This window comes from Clupea harengus, chromosome 11 (assembly GCF_900700415.2).
Source record: "Clupea harengus chromosome 11, Ch_v2.0.2, whole genome shotgun sequence".
NCBI lineage: Eukaryota > Metazoa > Chordata > Actinopteri > Clupeiformes > Clupeidae > Clupea > Clupea harengus.
The window spans coordinates 15531999-15554747 of NC_045162.1; the positions used below are offsets into that span (position 1 = coordinate 15531999).

General features: G+C 47.9%; 1 protein-coding gene across 1 annotated transcript in view; it reads right to left on the reverse strand.

The window, feature by feature from the left end:
* Nucleotides 1-1988: 1988 nt before the first annotated feature.
* The window catches only part of arid1aa (AT rich interactive domain 1Aa (SWI-like)), a 32983-nt gene continuing 12222 nt past the window's right edge, over nucleotides 1989-22749 (reverse strand). Inside the window, exons 3-21 of the mRNA XM_031575717.2 lie at nucleotides 21867-22673; nucleotides 21205-21324; nucleotides 17217-17457; nucleotides 15985-16074; nucleotides 15470-15637; nucleotides 13277-13631; nucleotides 12804-12946; nucleotides 12266-12366; nucleotides 11846-12055; nucleotides 11352-11556; nucleotides 10960-11092; nucleotides 10345-10517; nucleotides 9862-10006; nucleotides 7914-8030; nucleotides 7644-7740; nucleotides 7250-7409; nucleotides 6314-7042; nucleotides 5825-5955; nucleotides 1989-5643 (exon numbers count right to left, since the gene is read on the reverse strand). Of these exons, the coding sequence (XP_031431577.1) occupies nucleotides 3688-5643; nucleotides 5825-5955; nucleotides 6314-7042; nucleotides 7250-7409; nucleotides 7644-7740; nucleotides 7914-8030; nucleotides 9862-10006; nucleotides 10345-10517; nucleotides 10960-11092; nucleotides 11352-11556; nucleotides 11846-12055; nucleotides 12266-12366; nucleotides 12804-12946; nucleotides 13277-13631; nucleotides 15470-15637; nucleotides 15985-16074; nucleotides 17217-17457; nucleotides 21205-21324; nucleotides 21867-22673 (6081 nt within the window). The 3' untranslated portion in view covers nucleotides 1989-3687. The remainder of the gene's footprint in view (nucleotides 5644-5824; nucleotides 5956-6313; nucleotides 7043-7249; nucleotides 7410-7643; nucleotides 7741-7913; nucleotides 8031-9861; nucleotides 10007-10344; nucleotides 10518-10959; nucleotides 11093-11351; nucleotides 11557-11845; nucleotides 12056-12265; nucleotides 12367-12803; nucleotides 12947-13276; nucleotides 13632-15469; nucleotides 15638-15984; nucleotides 16075-17216; nucleotides 17458-21204; nucleotides 21325-21866; nucleotides 22674-22749) is intronic.

Genomic DNA, 22749 nt, shown 5'->3' on the forward strand with positions numbered 1-22749 from the left:
TGTCACATGGCCCTGCCATTGAAGATAATGCATTTTCGCCTGTGTGCAGGCCTATGTTTAAAGTATTGTGGAGCATTCAGGGACGTAAATCTCAACTACTTCACACATTTTATTTAATGTTTGGAGTGTCCTGAACATATTCCACCCCCCTTTCATTGAGACACAATCTTTAGTTTTTTCAGCAAAGAGTGATACATGTCACATGGCCCTGCCATTGAAGATAATGCATTTTCGCCTGTCTGATCACCTATGTTTAAAGTATTGTGGAGCCTTCAGGGACGTAAATCTCAACTACTTCACACATTTTATTTAATGTTTGGAGTGTCCTGAACATATTCCACCCCCCTTTCATTGAGACACAATCTTTAGTTTTTTCAGCAAAGAGTGATACATGTCACATGGCCCTGCCATTGAAGATAATGCATTTTCGCCTGTCTGATCACCTATGTTTAAAGTATTGTGGAGCCTTCAGGGACGTAAATCTCAACTACTTCACACATTTTATTTAATGTTTGGAGTGTCCTGAACATATTCCACCCCCCTTTCATTGAGACACAATCTTTAGTTTTTTCAGCAAAGAGTGATACATGTCACATGGCCCTACCAATGAAGTTGATGCATTTTCGCCTGTCTGATCACCTGTGTTTAAAGTATTGTGGAGCCTTCAGGGACGTAAATCTCAACTACTTCACACATTTTATTTAATGTTTTGAGTGTCCTGAACATATTCCACCCCACTTTTATTGAGACACAATCTTTAGTTTCATCAGCAAAGTGTGATACGTGTCACATGGCAATACCCTGGCATTGGAGATAATCCCTTTTCACCTGTGTGATCTGTGTGTCAAGTGTTTTTTCACAGTGAATGACCAGAATAATGACTGCTAAACATATTTTACCCTTTCTTTACAGTGTTCTGAACAAGTTCAACCAACTTTAATGAAGGCATAATCCTTTTATCAGCATATTGGGGTGTGTTTTACTTTTTCTTAATACAATATTGTCTGTTTAGTCATTGTTCATTATATTAAAACAAGAAAACCATACTTTTGTAACATCAGTGAATCGTTTTTAACCCATTTTGATGTTACTATGAAATTAATATCTCTGATAGTTTAAGAAAACACGGGGCTAATTAGGGACTTTTATTTTGAAAAATCGTAACCAGAAGTCGCTCGAGCTCATTTGCCTATAGTTGCTCACTGAACGCTGCTCTCATTTGCTGAAGCCGCAGTATGACATTTCAAAACTCTTCCGGGTCAACTATTCAAGGAAGACCAAAATACTTACTCTTTTCAAGTAAGTTGTTGTCTTAAGTTTTACCTATATTCTTCATTCCAGGCACCAGCAAACTGACTAAAAACTGTTTGCTCTTTAAAGTCTAAAGTAAAAGTTACTTTCATTACCATGCACGTCGCTCTTTGGGCCCAACATAGATAGCAGAGGGGGCTGAGTGGTCAGCATGTCCTAATAGACTGGCCTCGATCATTTGATGGCCTCATTCATTTGACCACACTTTCAATTGAGCTGTTCCTGTAAATCCCTTTGAAATGTTTTGAATCCCTGACCTCATGACAAAATCAGCCCATTAAATGCACTCTCGTGTATCAACGCCACTTCTGTGTAGTGTTAAAAAAATAAACTGCTTCTCTGTTTAAGTGACAACTGCCTGATGCAGGCCGTTTGGGCATCTCATCCTTACCCAGGGTGTGAGATGTCTCCTACTTCTCTGTAATTCTCCCCCAACTGCAGCACGACGTGTGATTAACTATGTACACCTAGCACTTTCAAAATGCCTCAAATGCCAAAGCGTGTTAGAGGATTTCAAAAAGTAGGGCAGGAAATTCTTTAGATCATCAATGAAATATGAGCGGTAATAGTTCATGGAATGTACTGGAAGAGTACTTCACTCTGTATTAAGACACTTGGCAGATGGTAGTTTGAAAGGAAGCAAACAAAAAGAATAAAACAATCACAAACATCTTACGAAGATTTAATGTACATTTATTCTGACCACATGGAACATATAGTATAAAGATTTCATACTGAATAAATGATATTCATTGAGCCAAAAAGGGGAAAAAAGAGGAATTTACATTAAGTTTTTAGCTACATAGTCTGAAATACAAATATGCAGAATCCATATCACTGGAGAGAGAGAGAGAGAGCGAGAGCGAGAGCGAGAAAAAAACTCAAATTTCTGTGTTTCTTCATCTAGAGTTTATTTTGTTGTACCACAAGATGAAATTAAAATATTTCAGCTGTGTCTGCTGTTCTAAGAAGGAGCAGTAGTGAGCGGCCATAGGAGGGGTCTGTTAACATCCCTACAGAGCTTCTGATGCAATGAACCCAACTCAGGTGTGGATGTCCATTCTTCATAGATACAAACAGTGAGAAGTAGCATAAGAATGTGACAAAGAGCGAGAGAGAGATAGAGAGAGAGATAAAGAGAGAGAAAGAAAGAGAAGGGGAGCAGGAAGAGAGAGAGAAAGTGTAATGTACAACATCTTATTTACACCACAGCCTACGCTGCATCTTAAGTTCAAAACCAGTCCTAAGAGGTGATTTCTTTTCATAAGGGTCGATTCATACAATCAAGGTTTTTTTTTTTTTTTTTTTTTTTTTTTAAAGAGGAGGTAAGGGTGTTGTAGGTTCTCGATCCTTTGGGGAGAAAGCCTTTCTGAAGCTTCTTTCTTGTCTTCACCGTTAAAAACTTCTCATTTTTTCCCCACCTTTTAAAAACTATCATCGAGTAATCATCACCATCATTATCATGTCATCATCATTATCTCAATGTGAAACAGTGTTACAGAAAGGGTACAGCTGTAATAAGCACTGTACAAAAAAAAAAAGAAAAAAAAAAATATACTACAATCTACTGCCCGAGCCTCCCCTCTCTATGACGTCTGCTCTTGTCCGATGAGAAGGACGTGGTGGTGGTGGCGCAAGAGGAGCAGCCCATTTCAGAGACGACACATCACCGCTGCATCTCTCACAGTCTGCTTGGACTCCAAATATGAACCAGAGGTTGGACTTGTTTGTGCCCCTTTCCCCCCTCCCCAGAAAGGCAGGGCCAAGTTCACACCCCCTTTCCCAAACTCACTGTAAACGAGACAGCAACTTTGGTTACAGTTTTTGTAGTTTGTTGGTTTTTGTGGTTTTGTGTTCTGTCAACTATTTATTAAGTTTATTTATTTTATTTTTTATTAAAAAATAACAATAAGAGTATTCCCACCCAGCCCCCAAAACCCCCTTGGGCAGCAACAGATAAACCAGGGGTCTGTGTCGTCTTAGTTGGCGTCAAACAGTTCAGTCTGTGTCAGTTACCACAGCAGTTCATGATCCACAGCTACGTTATGACATCATCTCTTTCGTTGAGACGCAGCAAAATGAGACATGGAATCTAAGGTCGGTAAAGGAAGGGACTGAAGGATCTGAAGATTTGCATAAATTAAAAAAAGGTAAGCAAAGGAAAAATAAGGAAGGACAAAATAAAAGTATATTCCCCAATTTTTCATTCCCCTTGCTCCTGTTTTTTTACACAGCACCAGTGCACCATGGGAGGAGAAGGGGAGGCGGGGGTGGGGCTTAGGGGTAGGATCAGGAAAAGGGAAAAGTGTATGGGGATGGAAGGGTGGGGAGTGACGAACCAGGAGGAGGAGGTGGAGCCACCGCTCCCCCCGGCTGTCATGACTGGCCGATCAGAAACAGTACATCACAGATGACGTTGGACACCACCGAGTTCATGAGCGGCGACACAGACAGGTCCAACAGCCGCGACTCGTACAGCGTGAACTCCGAGTGGTTCTCCTCCACCTTGGCCAGGGCGTGCAGGGCACGGGCTGCCCTCCGCATCATGTCCACGCTGGTGGGCTCGAAGGGGGCCTGCATGTGTATTAGTGAGCCCTGGCTTTGCTGGAACTGCGTGGCGGCCAGGCTATCCTCCAGGAAGCCCAGCAGGTTTCCCACGCTGGCCTTCTGCACGGCGATGGCCCGCGCCGCCATGCTGTCACCCTGCGCCAGGTTGGCCAGCAGCACCACCGCCATCTCGCGGCACACAGGCACCTTGCGCTCACCCACCAGTCGCACCAGGTTGCCGTAGAGCTTCTCCAGCCGGTTGTATGGCGGCGTGGCCAGGATCAGGTCCACGTTGTTGTCCTGGATGCTCAGCTTGCTGAGCGTCTCCAGGACCAGTCTTTGCGGCGACAACGCCGCATTGGCACCCAGCGTGGGGAAGGGGTCCTGGGCCTCGGCCGACGGGCAGACAGCCCAGTGGAGCAGGCCATCGAGCAGCGGCAGGCAGATGCTCTCCGGGTAGATGGACAGGTCCAGCTGGCCCGAGATGTTGGCCAGCGTCACTAGGCAGTTCTCGCGCAGCAGCTCCAGGCAGTCCCACCACCACTCGTCGACGTCGTTGCCCATGCTCTCGTCGGCCTCCTCCTCCTTCTCGTAGGTGAGCGGCGCCTGCTTGCGCTCGGGGTGCCAGTGGTGCAGCAGCACCAGGCGGCCCAGCAGCAGCAGCAAGCCCGGGTGCTTGGACATCTCCAAGTCGTTGCTGGGCACGAAGGAGAGACTGCGCACGATGTTGGAGACGCAGACACAGCGGCGCGCCAGAGAGTCCTGCCAGTCGGCCAGCGTGCCCAGTGGAGAATCGTCCTTGCTGTGCGGCTCGTCCTCCAGGATGGTGGTCACGCGCTGGGGGATGATGGGCTCGGTCAAGACGCCCCCGCTCCCCGTGCTGTCTACAGAGCTGGGTATCCTCTCTGCCGCCTCTTTCGGCTGTGACGACACCTCGGCGGAGTTGTCAGCGGAAGAGGTGGGGTCTTTCCTAGCGTCTGAAGTGCTGCTTGTTGCCGCTGTTGTCTTTGTTGTGGAAGAGGACGATGACGACGATGACGAAGATTGTGAAGGCTTCCCCTCCTCCTCTGTGCTCTTGTCTTCTCTGGAGGTGGAGGCAGTCGACCAGTCCCTGTCTTTGTCTTTGACGCTGGTTCTCCTCCTGCTCAAGGTCTGGACTGGGGCTGCAGGCTGCTTGCGAGTCTGCAGGGTGTTGTGCCGGCTCTCGAAGTGGGTCTGGATGTGCTCTGTGAAATCACCCCCGCCCACACTCCAGTGGACTAGTCCACTGTCGAATTCCGTCACCCGGCCCAGTCGTGCCGAGCAGTCCACCACAAATGGGTCTTTCTTGCGCACCACCTTCAGGGGAAGCTTGTCGAATTTGCTGGCCTGCTTGGGCTTTTCCTGGGGCGTGGCAGGTTCAGAGGATGACGGCGTCTCAGTTGAGGCAGACCCTTCCTTGGAAGAGGTTCCCGCGTTCTCTTTCCCCTTGCTCTCCTCCCTCTTCCCAACCCCATCTTCGTCTACCGCCCTCTCCTTCTCCTCCTGCTTGACCAGAGGCGTGTCTGTCACGGCCGGCTGCTCGTCTTCTTCCTCATCTTCCTCGTCTGTGTCTTCTCCTCCCTCCTCCATGTCCTCGGGCAGGTTGTCTTCACCCTCCAGACCGTTCTCCTCCTTGTTGAGCGCGTTGGGGTCCAGCAGCATCCGCTGCCCTGGATGACCCACCTCGTACTCCCTCAGAATGCCGAAGATCTCAATCAGGCAGCGCCGGAAATACTCCACGATCAGCTCCAGGAAACCAGGAAGCTGTGTGACAAAAGAATTTGGTTGTCAATTTTTCCATTTCACTTAAGCCATACACATACACTATGACATAATCTGTCAGCAGTCATTGGAGCATGGTAAGGCTAAAGGGAGCCATACACTCATGGCCATAAATATGTGGCAGCATGACTGCTTACTGGTAATGGCAAGGAATACGGCTTACCTGGCAGAGGTTGAAAGTGGTAATACTGTTGTCGTCATACAGCAAGATGTTAATGGTGTCTAAGGCCCATGTGCTCTCAGCCAGCAGACCTGATTTCAGTGACATCATTATTCTCCACGCCTCTGGTGTGCCTGTGAAGGAAGTGGAAACCATGTCAAACTAAATTGAACTGGACCAACAGAAATGTATGATACGAACAGCAAGGCTTCCAATTCTATAACACTTAAGATTGCTGCGCTTGAGCACCAGTGCTAATATACTTCTTATTTCAAATGACGGAACGAAAACAGTTCAATCTTCAATATACAACTCGTGAAGCGTTCTAAAATGTTCAAAAGAATAATAAGAAAAAAGGTTTTATGAAAAGGTCACCTATAAAAGGAACACTATGGACAACACAAGTTCCAGTTCAATTCCATGTGAAATACATACCCCAACTCTATAGAGTCCACACCACATTCTTAGATTTTGGAATGTTTCAGCACTTACCGATGTCCTTCATGGTGAGCCTCCGGCGTGGTTTCAGCACAGGCTGGGAGGCCTCGATGGAGCCCGGGGGGAAAGGCATGTCCCGCCTCATGAGGGGTGACTGCATGGGCTGCTGCACGATGTGTGAAGCTGGCACGGGCGCTCCCGCCTTGTGCATTTTTATGCCCCCCTGCATGTAGGGCGACTTGCTGGGTGACGTCCGGCTCTCCATGGGCCGAGGCATGGGGGTGGGGCTGGACACCTGTGGAATGTGGTTCTGCATGGACTGCGGAGACTGGTAGTTGGGCTGCAAGGCCCGGCTCAAAGGCGGCCCGGATCCGCCGGGGCCGTAGGGGGGCTGCCTGGGGCCCATCTGGTTCGGCCACGGGCCCTCGTGATTCATGCGCTGCTCAGACGACATCATTTCCTCCGAGCGGTTCATGCCAGGGTGGAAGCCGGGACCTTGCTGGGGACCCCCTGGCGGCCCCTGCCGGTTGGGGTAGTTGGAGAAACCCATCTCGCCGCGGCCCTGCCACATGCCCGACTGGGGACCCTCGGGGCCTGACTGCTGCATGGGGCTGCCCATCATCTGCGAGGGCATGGAGCCCTGGGAGCTGTGGCCCGAGCCAGGCTGCATGCGTTCACGGCCAAACGGGTAAGGGAATTGGCCCTGGGGCCCGGGGCCTGCTGGGCGTCGCTCGGGACCTGCGTAGCCTCCGCTGAACTGGTTGAACATCTCCTGCTGGGCAGCACCTGGGCCGCTGGAGGCTGCAGTGTGAGGGACAGAGGACTGCTGCTCCTGTTGCTGCTGCTGTCTCTGTTGTTGTTGTTGTTGTTGCTGCTGCTGCTGTTGTTGTTGTTGTTGCTGCTGCTGTTGTTGTTGTTGTTGCTGCTGTTGCTGTTGCTGTTGCTGCTGCTGCTGCTGCTGTTGTTGCTGTTGTTGCTGTTGCTGTTGTTGCTGTTGCTGCTGCGCTTGCTGCTGCGCTTGCTGCTGCTGCGCTTGCTGCTGAGCTTGCTGCCGCTGTTGCTGTTGTTCAGCAGTGAAGGGGCCACTGTATATCTCCCCCTCGTGACGCTTTGCTGGGGGATAACCGCCTTCTACAGGTCGCTTGTAGTTCTACAAAAGGAGAGGAGTAACATACCAACATACTTACTACAACGGAGTAATGTTGGTATACAAGTCTCAAGTGTAACAAACCAGCAAGCCTATTGCCCATACATGGCCTAAAATTAAGTCTGTAACTAACTATGTCTATAAACGTACTATTGCACCGCATATAGTCATATAGAATCCCATCATATCAATTTGACACCATTTCCAATTGGAATACAATGTAAAACAGCAACTCACCGGGTGTTGCTGAGGGTACATTCCTGGCTGCTGATTGGGGTAAGGACCACCAGGGGGAGTCCCTTGTCCAGGATACTGATTTCCATAGGAATCGTGCCTGAGAGGACAAGAGAGAACCACCCACCTCAGAAACAGCCTTCACAACCAGCTTACAGCCATCAGTACACTTACAATACCATGGGAAGACAAGACACCCTCATACAGTTTCATCAGTGTATTAAAATTCAATGTTGTGACAGAGTTCGGAGGAAAAACGGGCTCTCAACGTACCGCTGTTGCTGGGGAGGGTAGCGGTTTGGCGAGTACATCCCCGTGTCAGCGCTGGAAGGCATCATGTTTGGCTGGGGACCCATACTGCCCTCTGGGCCCATGGTTCCTGGTTCAGGCCTGAGCAACCACACACACACACAAACACACACACACCAGGGTCAGCACATCATGTTAAACAGTTTCTAATGCATAACAAGTCCATTCAGTACCCCATCTGGATGGTGAAAATTCTTCTAGAACATTCAGAAACACAAATCTCTTTGAATTGATGTGTCTGCGCAGCATCCATTTTTCGAAAAGATTTCAAAAATAATAATAATAATTTCTAAATGTGGATGGTTTGATGGACTGGAGCTAACAACATGGCTGCCATTTGATTCACTCAGCCTGGCTTGCACACTGCTTAGACCAATCCAGTCCTTCTGTAGATCTGAGGTTTGAATTGAAGGAGCTAGGCAAACAGAATAGCTGGGTCTCCATCAAACTTAATAAAGCAAATCTTGACCATTCAAATAGGAAATCCTGAGTAGAAACGCTTGGAATTCACATAAAATCTTCTAAATCGAACGAGAAATGCATTTGCTGGAATAAGGTGGATTAACTCCCGATTCGCCTTGTATAACGCGACTAAGGGTGGATGGAAACGGGTTTATCTGCATCAAATTGCATTTGTTGAGTTTTTATTACACGTTTTCGTTAAAGTTGCCCTGACAACCTCAAGTTTTGAACCCAAAGCTGTTAACAGCTCCTCCTATGTTTAGGAGTGTCCATTTTTGAATCGCAAAACACAGCGGATGGAAGCATTCACAGGTTTAAGCCGAAATGTCATGAAGGGGCTTAAACTTTCCGAATCACTTGGATGATAACCCAGTTGGTCAAATGTCAATCTGTTTACATTTGTAAATCGATTTTATGTCAAATCAAATGTAGGTATGCAAGTGTGTGAAATGCACCAACACATGGGTCTATCAACACTGTAATCACATTGGGAACCACTGGCTGATATTCCCACTAGCACACGGGCAATTTAATCCCCCCCCCCCTTCTTTACAGCCTGTCTGCAATAAAATGTGGACCCTTGATTTGCCATCTTCGTCTCAAGCATTACAAGGAGGGACATTTTCCAATTACCACCAAAGGATTTCTGATACGATCGTTAACTTGCTCACAATTGTTCTTTAATGGTTCCATTTCTCAAGGCCTGGATCTGCCATCCCCTTCACACTGGGGCTATCCGAAGTGGTTAAACATGCCACCGCCTTTTTATTGTGGTCCCACCTGGCAAGCGTGTCTGCTATTTATTTCTATCAACTGCCCATCAGTTCACACTAACCTGTATTTACAGCACAGCACTTTTATGCACTTGCCAACGGAATGAAACTGGACATTCCTATCCAATGACATCTGACAGGGGAGGCTTCTCAAGCCATCAGTTCCATATCCATTTAGTTCATGTCCATTTATTCTCTAGAACTGCCTATTTTCCATCAGAGTACAAAACTCCAGATAATCAGAGTTTTTCCAAATGGTCACTACAATCTTGGCATAGCTGTACCACATTAACAACACACAAATCATTTTAATTGTATGTATTAATTGTATGTATCAGATTACCAACACCACACCATTTTGTGCAAAATATGAATGCCCTTAAACTTCATAATGATCCTTCAGTTTATGTAAATTTGTCCCATAACAGTTTTTACGGTTTGTACAACACTTAGTCATAACCCTGTCCTACATATCAATAAAGTGGATTGTGATGAATCTCAGACACAAACAAACATTTTAATTCCTCTGTCTTCCCTGCCAATGACCCCTATCAAGCCAATGACCCAAGAGCTAGTAGCACTTTTCTGTAGGCGCTGAGCCATGGGATGCATGCAAACACAAAGGACAAATCTGACATCCTTGGCCAGTGTGGCTAGAGAGCAGGTCGGGGTCTTACCTTCTCTCGTAGCCCGGGCCGTAGGGGTACTGCGGCCTCTGGCCCATAGGGGGCATGCTGCCCATAGGACCCGCGGGGCCGCGGTTGTAGGACTCCCCGATGCTGCTGTTGGGCCCCTGGCCAGAAGGAATAAACTGCTCTCCCACTGGAGGAAAAACACAAACTTGGCATCAGGGAAACGCTTGTCCGCGGGAAAGCAGCAACTGGCAATTCAATTAAATGCAATTTTTTCTATAGAGTGCCACTGAGTATCGGGGAGTTCTAGCACTGTGCACTCGTCATAATTTTAGCAACACATAGATGGACGTAAATGTCCACAAACATGGTTCTCTGCAGGTGATGGATGCTGTGCTTCTGAATTATTTCAAATGAAGTTAAGAACAACAGCTCCACGGGTATCAAGTTCCCTCCTCCAACTCGGGAGAAATGTCTCTACCCATGATGAATTTCGTGGTGCGTTACTGTTGTTGTTGTTATGATTACCTTTGCGCATGCCGCCGAAGGGATCTTTGTTGGGTTCGTAGGGCCCCATGCGGCCAGCCATCTCAGGAGTGGCCATCCCAGGCTGGAAGCCTGAGTTAGGGGTCAAGGAGTTCCTCCTGGAGAAGGCTGGGTCACTGCCTTCAGCAAATGGATCCTGAAGGTTCACACTGCTCCTACGAGACAGCAGGGGTAAGACATCGCCCAGAACACCCCCTCACACACACACACGACAAATAGGGCATTGTGCCTGCTACACTGCTCCCTAGTGAAATTCTGAAAATGGTAGTGTTGCATCCAGGAAAATGGTAAAATTGAAATCACGTACTTTAACAATCACATCATTTTGGCAAAGAAAACAACAACATTCCTCCTTTCAGTTACTCAGATTAATCTCAAGTGTTCTTTTAACACTCATCTACTCCACTAAAACAAACGATCTTCAGTTTAGGAGAAAATTACCATACATCGCACTGTTGTCTTAATCAAATCAATCAATAATAATCAAAAGGTTGGTTTTTTTTCAGCGCTCTTTCTCAAAAAAGAAAAAAACAACACATTGGACGAGTTTGCGCCTCTAAGCTAAAAGTAGCTAGGCTAGAAATCCATGTGACACACCTGCCCGGGGGCATGGGGGGCATCTGGGTGTGGGGGGTGGAGGCTGGGGTAGGGGGCTTCAGGTCTCCAGACTCAGCCATGGAGCTGCTGGTGGACTGGGGGGTCTGAGGTCCCTGCAGGGAGCCCGAGCCGGCTGCAACACAAGGGAGAAAAGACATTTAGGAGAGACACACACAATCACACAATGTATAGAGTCAAGGTATAAACGGCTCACCCTTTCAAATATACATCACCAAATTACTTGCACGGTAATGTAGTGTCTCAGTTTTACATACAAATTGGGGAAGTAAAAGTACAAGCAAAGCCTGCCTGGTACTGACACAGACCCACACACAGCTTCAAAGGATACCATCCATCAGCCTTCTCCTATCCAGCAAGAAATCGTCACTCACCGGGTGAGGGCGGCTGGACCTTTGCCTGGTTCTTCTTGCTGTCGGTGTTGAAGAACTCTGGCGCTGGGTCCTCCCCACGCTCAATCTTGCACTCGAAGGCATACAGACACTGGATATACTGTTTCTTCAGCGAGCTGGCAGCGCTGCTGGACGTGCCCACGTTCAGGTTGGTGGCCAGCTCGCGCCACTTCTTGTTCTTGTTCACCTGCGACGGGGAAGAGAAATGGTGTAAGAGGGGGGGGAGAAGGATGTGTGAGTACAGGGATAAAGGACGTTTTCTACAAGAGCTGAATAACCTATTGAGGGAAATTCTACAGCAATTCAAGGTCTTGTGTTGGTCATATCATCAATATTGAGGATGTACTTTTGGTTTATACCACTAGCAGTGCTTCGAACACTTGACACATCTAAAGCCTTCTTGACACATACAGTCCTCATACAAATGGTGCATCAGCTTTCAAAGAGAACGGAGCTGCTAGAACAGTTTCGCGAACCTGCGTGAGGCCTCCGATCTCCTTGACGGAGATGTAGAGGCGGAAGAGGTCGAGGGGCTTGCGGCCTACGGCGGGCAGGTTGTTCATGCCCATGGCCTTCTCCTCGATGAAGGCCAGGTAGCGGTCCACCCACATCTTCCTCTCTGGCTCAGCGCCCATCTCATACAGACACGTGATCTTCTCGTTGGTCGTCGTGGACGAGTTGGACTTCTAAGACCACGGGCAAGTCGCGAGGAGAGAAGGGAGCGAGTTCAGCGGCAAGTACATTTACAACATGATTAATTGGCATCATGACGCTCTGTATTGGTGCTCTACCATATGGATTAACGAAGAGAGTAAATTCTGTACATTGCAACAGATGGTTCAATATCTATGGTATGACTAGCACTGGTTGTGTTTACTTGACATCAAAGAACGAACCTTGGATTTGGTCTCCGTCTTGGGGGTTCCTTCCACCTTGTTGTTCATCTTCTGCGCCTGGTTTATTTTCCCATCAAGGAACTCTGGGCTGGGGGCCGTCCCTGCAGACAGACAGAGGGAAATTAAATCATGTCCAGCAGAGTTCAGCTGGGCACCTGTTGCTATGCAGGACGCCACAGTACTGCCTGTAGCTTCAGGAAACCTCAAATTCAATATTTACTTTGTGCAAAAACGGCACTGATGACTAGCACTCATAACATGGTCAGGAAAGTGAAGATTGCATCTTGCAGAGAAAAAATAAACCTGTCCATGATTTCGAAGGCAAACATCTGAACTTAAGCAGTTAAAAGTTCTAGCTTCATAACCAAAATATGTGAACCTCAAGAAAGTTATCAAATTACTGAAACTGAAAAAGCTCACTCTTCACTTGGGGTCACTCCGACATGCTTAGACTGTGAATGTCCCTACAGGTAATAGTGCGGTGATTACAAACTTCTTTGCTTTGCTGCCTGACCCAAGTTGCGAATGCAGATCTTACCACTGCTGTTGTTAGCCATGTTACCCCCCATTTGGTAAGGGGGTCCCTGGGTGTTCATCATGCCGGGCATATTGTTCATGGATGGGCCGTAGGGAGGGCCACTTCCCATCATGCCAGGCGACATATTGGGGTACCCAGGCAACCTGAGAGAGTAGACACAAAACATAACACACCACCTTTAGGCTCTCGTACTTCAAGATAACCCACAACACCAGGCTGATCGACCTAATCTGAGATTACACCATACTCATAACATTTTCTTTTATCTTCAACTTTCTACCCATTACAGATTACCAAGTGACTCCAGGGTACAATGCCACACAATCTGGGGTCAGCAAGTACAAATGCTCAGAGAATAGCAGTCATCTGTCTACTAACGCCACCGATCATGTAACTGAGCTCTGAGGTTTCTCAAGTGTTTCTCTGTACCTGTTTCGTATGGATTTGGTTGATATTATGAATGTGTATGGTACCTGTTGTGTATTTGTGAGTTGGCAGCGCCATGCTGCATGGCCGCCGCGGCTGCTGCTGCCGCCGCCGCCGCCGCATCCTGTGGCTTCCGGTTGAGGACTGGAGGTGGGCACATTCCGGAGGCCACCTGGGGGAGGTTGGCCATGTTGGGGCCCATGTTGGGGCCCATGCCGGGACCCATACCAGGGCCATAGGGGGGTCGGACACCCATCTGCCCTGGTGGCATCCGTCCAGGGGGCATGCCTGCATAGGCAGGACCCCCTCCTTGGCCAGGCATGGGGTTCATTGATCCGCCCATGCCAGGGCCAGAGTAATTGGCATTGGGCATGCCACTGTATCCAGGTTGCCGAGGGTAACCTAAGAGGAACAGGAAAAACCTGTTGCTGGAACAGCATAGAACCATGCAGAACATTTGAGCCCCCCTCCATCACCGACACAACAATGTGGTAAACACAACAAGGCAAAACAAAGGAACCAGGATCAGATAACACCATCAAATAAATTCTGAAACATCGACTGTTCAGAAAGCAGTGAACTCCAGGTCATCTTCAAGACAACCCTCCCTAAACACAATGGCACATCAAAATAACATATTCTGAATGTAAACCGCGTCAGTATCGTACTAAACGATCATCACAGCTCTATAAAGAATAAGCCAAGCTCTATTTCGGCATCCAAAAAGCCATCAGCTCCACGTAGATGAGCGTAGTCTCTCCCTTCTCGCTAATGTCAGAGTTACTGGGCCTCAGATTTTCGCACGTCTGACGGTGACGGGGACAGGCTACAGCGTCACAAGGTGATGCAAGGGCCTATCTGGCCTTTCTTGGCGGGCTCTTGGGTAGGTGGGTGGGCAAGCGAGGACACAAGCAGAGGCTGGCGCTAGCTACGGCTCTCCTAAGGCAGGCAGACGCAGCTGCAGGCACGGCATGGCAAGGCAAAGGAGGCATGGAGGCTGACGTGAGCCAATCTACGTCAGCTCCCTCTTTTTTCTGCGACTAAAAATAGCAGCAGTGCAATCTAGTGGGCCCTCGCTCAGACGGGAAGGCTGAGGTTCAGTCTGGAGGGCCTCCTGCTTCTCAGAAAAGTTGGGATTTCACCCAAACCGCTTACAGTCGGACAGAATTTTGGAAAGAAAACCTGCCCTTGGTGTAAAACACAAAATGTTGTCATGAGTGGTTTCTCATTTCTCCAGATTTTATAATTCCATAACAAGCCCATGATAATTATCCATCAAAGCATCAACTACAATCACACCCCTCTCTCCAGCTGCTTAATCTGGTGCCATCTTCAGAAGAGGTCATACAGACCCAGATCAGAGCAGAACCACTTCGCAGGCAACATCACATCTTGTCTTTGCAGCTGTTAGCGTAATTAGCACCAAACAAAGCTTCAGATTTACTTCAAATCAAAGACTGGATATGAGGGTTTCAATGAGTTCTCCTCTGTTCTATGCTAGCTTTATCTCTAAGAGATTATCTATCACTATGGCTGTGCTACAGATACCTGGTAAATATAATACACAGTGAGGCCCTGCACAGAGAGTATGCTAAACATAACTAGCTAAATGATTAAGAGTCATATCTGTGATCAACACAAATTCCATACAGCTAGCCCAGAAGCTAAACCCCCGATTAGGTGAACTCAACTTGTCTTAAAGAAGCATTGCGGATTTGGTCACTGCACTAGTGCAAAAACATTGCAAACACCAACAGCACAGTTGGATTTTATAAAAGCTAGCCAACATGTTAACTGGCAGTTTCTGGCGATACTGTTGGCAATGTGGTGCTGTGAAGGGTTTTCTTACATTTCCGTGGGGTGTTCAGACCCGAACCACAGAACTACATAGTGGCTAGGCTGGATGGCTAGTGGGAATGACACTCATCAAACTTCAATTGGCGCTTCCCGTTCAGCCTCAAAGCATTTCATCAACACAGAAAGGTCAATTTGGTCTATGCCGAGTATATCTGAAAGAGCTCGATTAAGTTCTAACTTGGGTGCCATTTGGGGAGAACCTCAGGGCAAATTTCTATTCCCTATATAAAAAAAAACTGAATTAGATTAAAAAGTTTAATTACAGATGCGGTGCACAACATTTTTCATCACAAAAACCTCAATCACAATCATGTCTTCCACTGGATTCACTTTGACAACAAATAGATGTAATGCGTTTGTAAAGATCAAGCTCTGGGTCTTACCTTGAGGGCCATACTGGGCACCCTGGGGTCCGTAGTTCCCCATGGAGTTATTCTGCTGATAGGGCCCCATCCCAGCATGCATCTGGGCACCCGAGGACTGGCGCGGCGATAAGGCGGAGCCTGATTGGGGCGAACCGTAGGGCAATTGAGGATTCCTCTGCATGAAGCCTGGAGGGAGTGAGGGAGGAAGGGAAGACAGGAGAGTAAGACAGACAGGAAGTCAAACACAGACAGAACAATACAACAATCCTGTTGTTCACTGATACACTAAGGCCAAAATGACCTTTGATGCATAACGAGCTTAATATACTGGATAGTATTTTGGGCACAGTGTTGAGGAACACCATGAAAAAAAGGGAATCTTCTTTGATGGATTCTGAGCAGCACCAACGCTCCCAAAACAGTTGCTCAGCCCTTCTCTGTGGATATCATACACTGTTGGTCCAATAACGTTGGTGAGAACTGATGCCATTGGAGTGTCTAACGTGCACAAACTCCTGGGGGTGCACACTCACCTCTCTCCTGGCCCATGCCCGACTGGTTTATGGAGGGGTGCAGGATCCCGTCTGACTGCACGCTGGGGGGGCGCGGGGGCATCTGGTTCCCTGTGCAGCAATGACGCCATAACATCAGATCATCCAATCTCATCACAGGCCAAACCTAAACACTTTTACAACTGGTCTATGGAGTCCGCTGCAGTATAACTGCTCTACACTAACAGTCCACACGGCTCATTGCTTAAATAAGACAACACAATAACATCAGGTCATCTCACCCAATCATCATCAGGCCAAAACTAACTACTTTTACAAATGGGCCAAAGAATCTTCGGCCAAATGATTTTGTTAGTAGTAAATTAGGTTTTATCCCGTATCAACCAGCCTCCAAAAATCATGGGAGAGCCCAAGTTACGAATATAATTTCACCTGCATAGCAAAAAGCGTTGTGTAGTAGACTCACGTGCATCTTTTACAAAAAAATGCATTGGCAAGAGCTGTATTTCTGTTTCCCATTCTGAAACACTTCAGCGCCAAGAGCTATAGTTACTGCCCCATACCTCAAGATAATTCTACAGTACTGGACAAGAAATGCCCCTAACTGGTGGAAATAATGCCACTTGTCAGACACATACTGCTGTTTTGATTCTATTTGGTGTTGTACACTAACAGCCCACACAATTAATTGCTAAGATAAGACATGGTAGGACAGCAGCGGCTGGGAGATTTGTCCCAGAGTCTCCTTGGGGGAAAACAAACTCAGGTTCAACTCTAGGTTAGGGGTAGGGAAAGGAAGGAAAAGAATCAACGTGTGTGTGAGCGTGCGTATGTGTGTGTGTGAGCGTGCGTATGTGTGTGTGTGAGCGTGCGTGTGTATGTATGTGTGTGTGTGTGAGCGTGCGTATGTGTGTGTGTGTGTGAGCGTGCGTATGTGTATGTGTGAGCGTGCGTATGTGTGTGTGTGTGAGCATGCATGCGTGTGTGTGTGTGTGAGCATGCATGCGTATGTGTGTGTGTGAGCGTGCGTGTGTGTGTGAGCGTGCGTATGTGTGTGAGCGTGCGTGCGTATGTATGTATGTATGTGTGAGCACGCTCCTCATATAGCAGTAGTACCACCCAGTTAGTCGACCAAAATCACATCAAGAATAAAACTCACTTCAGTGACAGAGAGGTCCACCAAAGTGCACTAGTCTGACATATGTTAGAGGTGTGTGTGTGTGTGTGTGTGTGTGTGTAATGCCCAGTCTCACCTGGCATGGTGGCAGGGGAGAGCGGACCAGAGCGGGAGGCGCTGGCACTGGCGGGCGAGCCCACGGGGGAGGGTGAGGGCCCGCGGATGCCTGGCAGGTGGGGTGAGGTGTGGGGGGAGAAGGGGGACTGTGCCGGGTTACTCTGTTCGCCCTGGCTGCTCGACACGCCCGAGGTGCTCACGCCGGGACTGAGCGCGCTCTCTGCACCCGTGGGCAGGTCATCAATGGAGCCCGACAAATCCTGCAGCAAGGAGAGAGAGCTGGGATTAGGCCAGTGTGAGACCAGTCAGTTTTATCAAACAGGTGATGTTGCAATGGTGTCCTGCTCAGTACGAGAGGAACTTCAGGTTCAGACAGCACGCTCAAGTGGGTGACAGGGACAGAGAATGAGAGAGAAAAAAAAGAAAGAGAAAGAAAGAGAGAGAAAGGAAAAGTGGGAGGCAGTCACCACAATAGAGGATAGAGAGAATATAGGATAGATAGAATACCTCAGTATTGATTAAAAAGAGGAAGACAGCCTTATAGATACGAGTAAGCAGCGATGAGAAAGTGCATAGCGGAAGGACAAATGGGAAGTGACACACCTTTACGATTCAATACGACACACTAACAGATGCTGAAATACTAGATAGGTTGCCTCCACCGTGTTCACTGTGTCCACAACATCCTACTGTGCTGAGGGACCTGATGATGCTCAATGCATGAGCAAATTTTTTAAACAATATCACACTCGTGTTTGTGGGGTTGGTAAAGTATATCCTCACGCCTGTGATTTGGCCATAGGACCGGCCACACGCATCACAGCTGTGAGGTTATCCTTTACCGACCATATTGCTTTTATACAACCGTTCTACTACCGACTAATTGAATTTGAGACACCAGAGTGTGTCTTGTTTAGTTTATTTCCATTTTGTTTATTCATTCTCCGTAAATAGTTCCAACCTAAGTTTCCGGCATCAAGCGTTGCCAAGCAACAAATACGGTAACTCTGCAGCCAAGTTGAGTGAGAGGCAATTTGCGCACATTAATAAGCACTCACCTGTCTTCACGTTACATGTTAATTTGCACATTTCCCTTGCTCCATTTGCTCCCTTTCCTCACTCGAAAACTGTCAAACGTAACATTATAATATCGCTTCCTGCCACTCTGCTCTGGCTTCGAAGAAATGTTGACGTTGTTCAATTTAACGGTTAAAGTATATAAATCGTGGAGTGATTACTAGTAGTGAAGGGTCAGTATGAGGTTGCTCCAGGATATTCTCAATAATGGTTGGTGATATCGTGCTATGAAGGCTTTTCTGACATTTTCGCAGGAATTTCTGTCCCAGACAACAGAACTAAACCTACATTGCCTGAACCGCTAGAGGGAATGGCAGGTGTGTTTGTACAATCATAAGGACTTTTGAGATTGTTTTTTTTAATTGGTACCTATTTTTAGTTTCATGTTCGTAGTTGCTTTAAGTCATGAAACGATACCAAATATCGAAACAAAACATGTGATCAAGGCTCACGTGATCTACTTCCTCTTCCATGTTTGGTACAGAATACAGTGCTGCTACGGCGTCAGGATGCTACTCTAGATCTATGGGATCTTGCCATAGACTGTACTAGTCACACTGAGGTTCCATTCAGAGCATACAGAGGAACCGGACCAACAGAATACAGTCTAGACTGACAGATAAATATTGACAACTAATCAATGCAATGCCAGATGGTGCTCAGCACGCTGCACATTTAAAAATAACTGCCTGCTCAGTCTCGTTCTATCCCCTCAGCAGAAACGGCACACAAGAGTTCTACTGTAAAACCACACTATGCACAAAAGGGTAAATAAAAGTACCACGAGCATCAGACAAAAACACTACTGGTCACACATGCCGGTGAAAAGGGGGGAAATCCCTCATGAGCCAGAAGCCGGATGTTCACCGCAAGTGTGACAACTGTGTGTGCAGACAGTAGCACTAACCACCTCACAAAATGAAGAAAACAAGGCACTTCACCATCCCACAATTCAGAAATGTGAATTTCACTGGCATAAATATAACTGTACGGAAGACTTTGGATAACAAAAATAAACAAATCATTCACAATCATTAAGGTGTATTTAAAAAAATATTTAAAAAATCTGATCACAATATAAATCCTTCAAGAGTATAACCCATTTATCTGTATTCATTTTAATACATCATAAGGTGAAACAAAAAAAACTGTTCAGAGGTGCAATGCAATATTACAAAAGAAAAATAGTTCCCTCAAAGACAAATAACAATAAGTGCCAATAGTAAGATCCTTGCCTATGGTGTGTAACGAGACTGAAGCAGAGGAAGAGCCTCAGCACCAACACAATACAATAATTTTTCTTTCTACCTAAGCACTTTCACTCACTCACATGTACGCACTCTCCTTCCTTCCCTCCCTCCCTCTACCACTCTCCCTCTGAGAAAACTGCTTGACACACTTCCCGCTGGGTCGTTTTACACGCGCGCACACACACACACACACACACACACACACACACACACACACACACACACACACACACACACACAGACACACACAGACAAGCACACACACACAGACAAGCACTCACACACCCTCCCTGCGGCTCCTGTCCTTATTTATCTCATCCAGGAAAAAAAAAAAGAAAAAAAAAGCGTCCTCTCGTTGCCATGGCTACAGTGGTTGAGCCGCACGTGTGCTGATTCAGCAGGCAAGACTGCCCCATCTGTCAACACACAGTCACATACACACACACAAACACAGCTGAGCTCAAGGCATGTAAAAGAAACACACACACACACACACACACACACACACACACACACACGACAGAAATATCTGAGCTCTTCAACTGCCGGTATTTCTAGAAAAGAAAATCTTATTAGCATTACCTTCTAGCCCACAACAGCCCCACTCCACTCAAACCCAAAGCCTGCTCCAGTCGTAAGTCACCTCACAACCCCCATCCAGCAGAAAGACAGGGTGCGGCCACCATCCACACTGCATGTTCAGTCTCTGCTTTAGTGCTCAGGTCTACACGTAAGTCTGTGTCTAAGAATGAGTTGGTGCCCTCTACAACTCCCGTATAAGTCACTGCATGGAAAAGCCAATAATAATAACAAAATAACTTAAAACTGACCCTTTACTTTCTGCAGCATATTTGTCACAATCAATTAAAATGTCTCGGGCAACAAGCGAGTCCCATTTGGATTTGAATTTGCCTAAAATGGCACAGGCATTGTACTTCAACAACAGTTTTTGTTCACGGAAGTGAAATTCAATAAAGTCTGGCATAATATGAAGGTCTGATTTGAGAGGGGATCCTCCTCCTCCCAACACTGTTCACCTACTCCTTCAAAATGCTTATTCCACCGTTCAGAATGCCTGACGTCAGTCTTTTGGTTTCTGATTGGTTCTTTGTGTGCCTCCGCTCACTGGGCTGACAACCAATCAGAGCACAGCCCTGGAGAGCTGGGCTCAAATCTTAACCTGTTTCCTGAAGCTTGAGAGCATAATCCACCACTCTCATGACCATTTGAGCAAAAATCCAACATTCAAGTCAAATTATCCTTTTTCCTTTAATGTGTGAAATGATTTTACTTTTACTTTGCATGTGCCATGAATACAACAACAGCAAAACAGAACTGCTTACAGCCAGGGTTTGATCAGAGACAACAACATAACGACAACACAACAGCAGCCAATAAAATTGTGTCAACGTAAAGTGGGGCCCCAATATTTAAAACCAAACAAACAAACATGGAGATAGCTTTATCTGCACACAAGACAGGACAACAAAGGGGTGGGTGGGAGTGGGGTATGGGGTCTAGACAAAAAGACAATAGGAGATCTGGTAACAGATGTAGGACAGCAGTGAGTAGGTATGGGAGCATGAGAGAAAAAGGAGGAAAGAGAAAGGGACAGAGCGAGACAGAAAGAAAAGATAAAGCTGAAGAGGAAGAGAAAGAGAAAGAGTGCGCATAACTCACGGGGAGGCTGGAGGGCCGTCCCTGCAGAGCAGCGTCTTCGGAGGCGCCCTTGCTGGAGGCCAGCGGCTGGTTGGAGGCCGGAGCGCTGGACTGGGAGCTGAAGGACTCCTGGGAGAGCTCCTGCTGCGAGGAGCAGGAGGAGCAGGAGGGAGAGGAAGAAGAGAGGAGGAGAAGGAGGAAGAGGAGGAGAAGGAGAAGGAGAAGGAAAGGAGAAGGAAAGGAGAGGGAAAGGAGAGGAGAGGAGCGAGTGTGTCAGGACCTCAGAAAACAGACCACAGCGACTCACAAATGCATAGACCCAACTCTCCAGAGGAAGATGGATGGATGGGATGGATAGATAGAATGGAGAGGGATGTGTATGATGAACATCCACCAGCACCCCCCAAACACACACACACACACACACGCACACACTTGCACTTAAAGGTAAAATTCAGGCTGAAAGAAATCACTCTTCTCAAACCTCTGACCAAAATGCAGTTTGCCTTGTCATTGAAGTTAGTCTAATGAGACATCGAAAAGCCTACTCGTTAGCCACTATGCCAACACATGCCAACCTCCTCACACGATCGTCCTTAAACTTCAGAGCAGGTCATTAGTGTGAACATTTCTGTGTAAATATTTCTTGCCTACACACACAGAGCTCACATTAAAACTCCTACCTGATGAGGTGGAGGGGGAAATCGCTGATAAGGTGACTGTTGTTGTTGTTGCTGTTGTTGTTGTTGTTGCTGCTGCTGCTGCTGCTGCTGCGGAGATTGCTGCTGCTGTTGCTGTTGCGGAGCATTCTGGGAGTAGGGCCCAGACTGCCCATGCCCCGAGGCCTGCTGGGAAGAGGCAGTGGAAGTCTGGGCTGGGGTCTGCTGGGGAGAGGTCGGCAGAGGGCCCTGCTGGGGTGGGTAGCTGGGCTGGGCCTGCGAGGCCGGCGGGGCCTGGGAGGTTGCCTGCGACTGAGGCTGACTCTGAGGCTGCTGCTGTGGGTACGGGGACTGGCTGGCCTGGGGTGTCGGCGGTGGCTGCTGCTGCGCCTGCTGCTGCTGAGCCTGCGCTTGCTGTTGAGCCTGCGCTTGCGCCTGCTGCTGCTGCTGCTGCTGCGCCTGAGCTTGCGCCTGCGCCTGCGCCTGCTGCTGTGCCTGTGCCTGCGCCTGCTGCTGTGCCTGTTGGGCCTGGGAGTATGGCGGCTGGGACTGAGTGGGTCCCTGCGAGGGCCCTCCCATTGGGCCCTGGGCGTGGGGCGGCATGTGAGGCTGTGGGTAGGGAGGTCCACCCGGGCCGTGCGTGGAGGGCGGCTGGGAAGGGTGCGGCTGCTGCTGGGGGTAAGAGGTCTGAGCGCCTGGCTGTGAGGGAGAGGGCTGGGGGTAAGGAGACGGCTGCTGGCCCCCGTGGGGAGGTTGGCCCTGTTGACTGTAGTAGGACTGCTGGCCCTGTCCTCCGTAACCGCCTGGTCCCTGCTGGCCGTAAGGGGCCATCTGCACAGATGCAACAGGTAGCGGTCAGACACGAGAATTGGGAGAAATATTTCCTCTCAATGGTTCTCCCTACAAA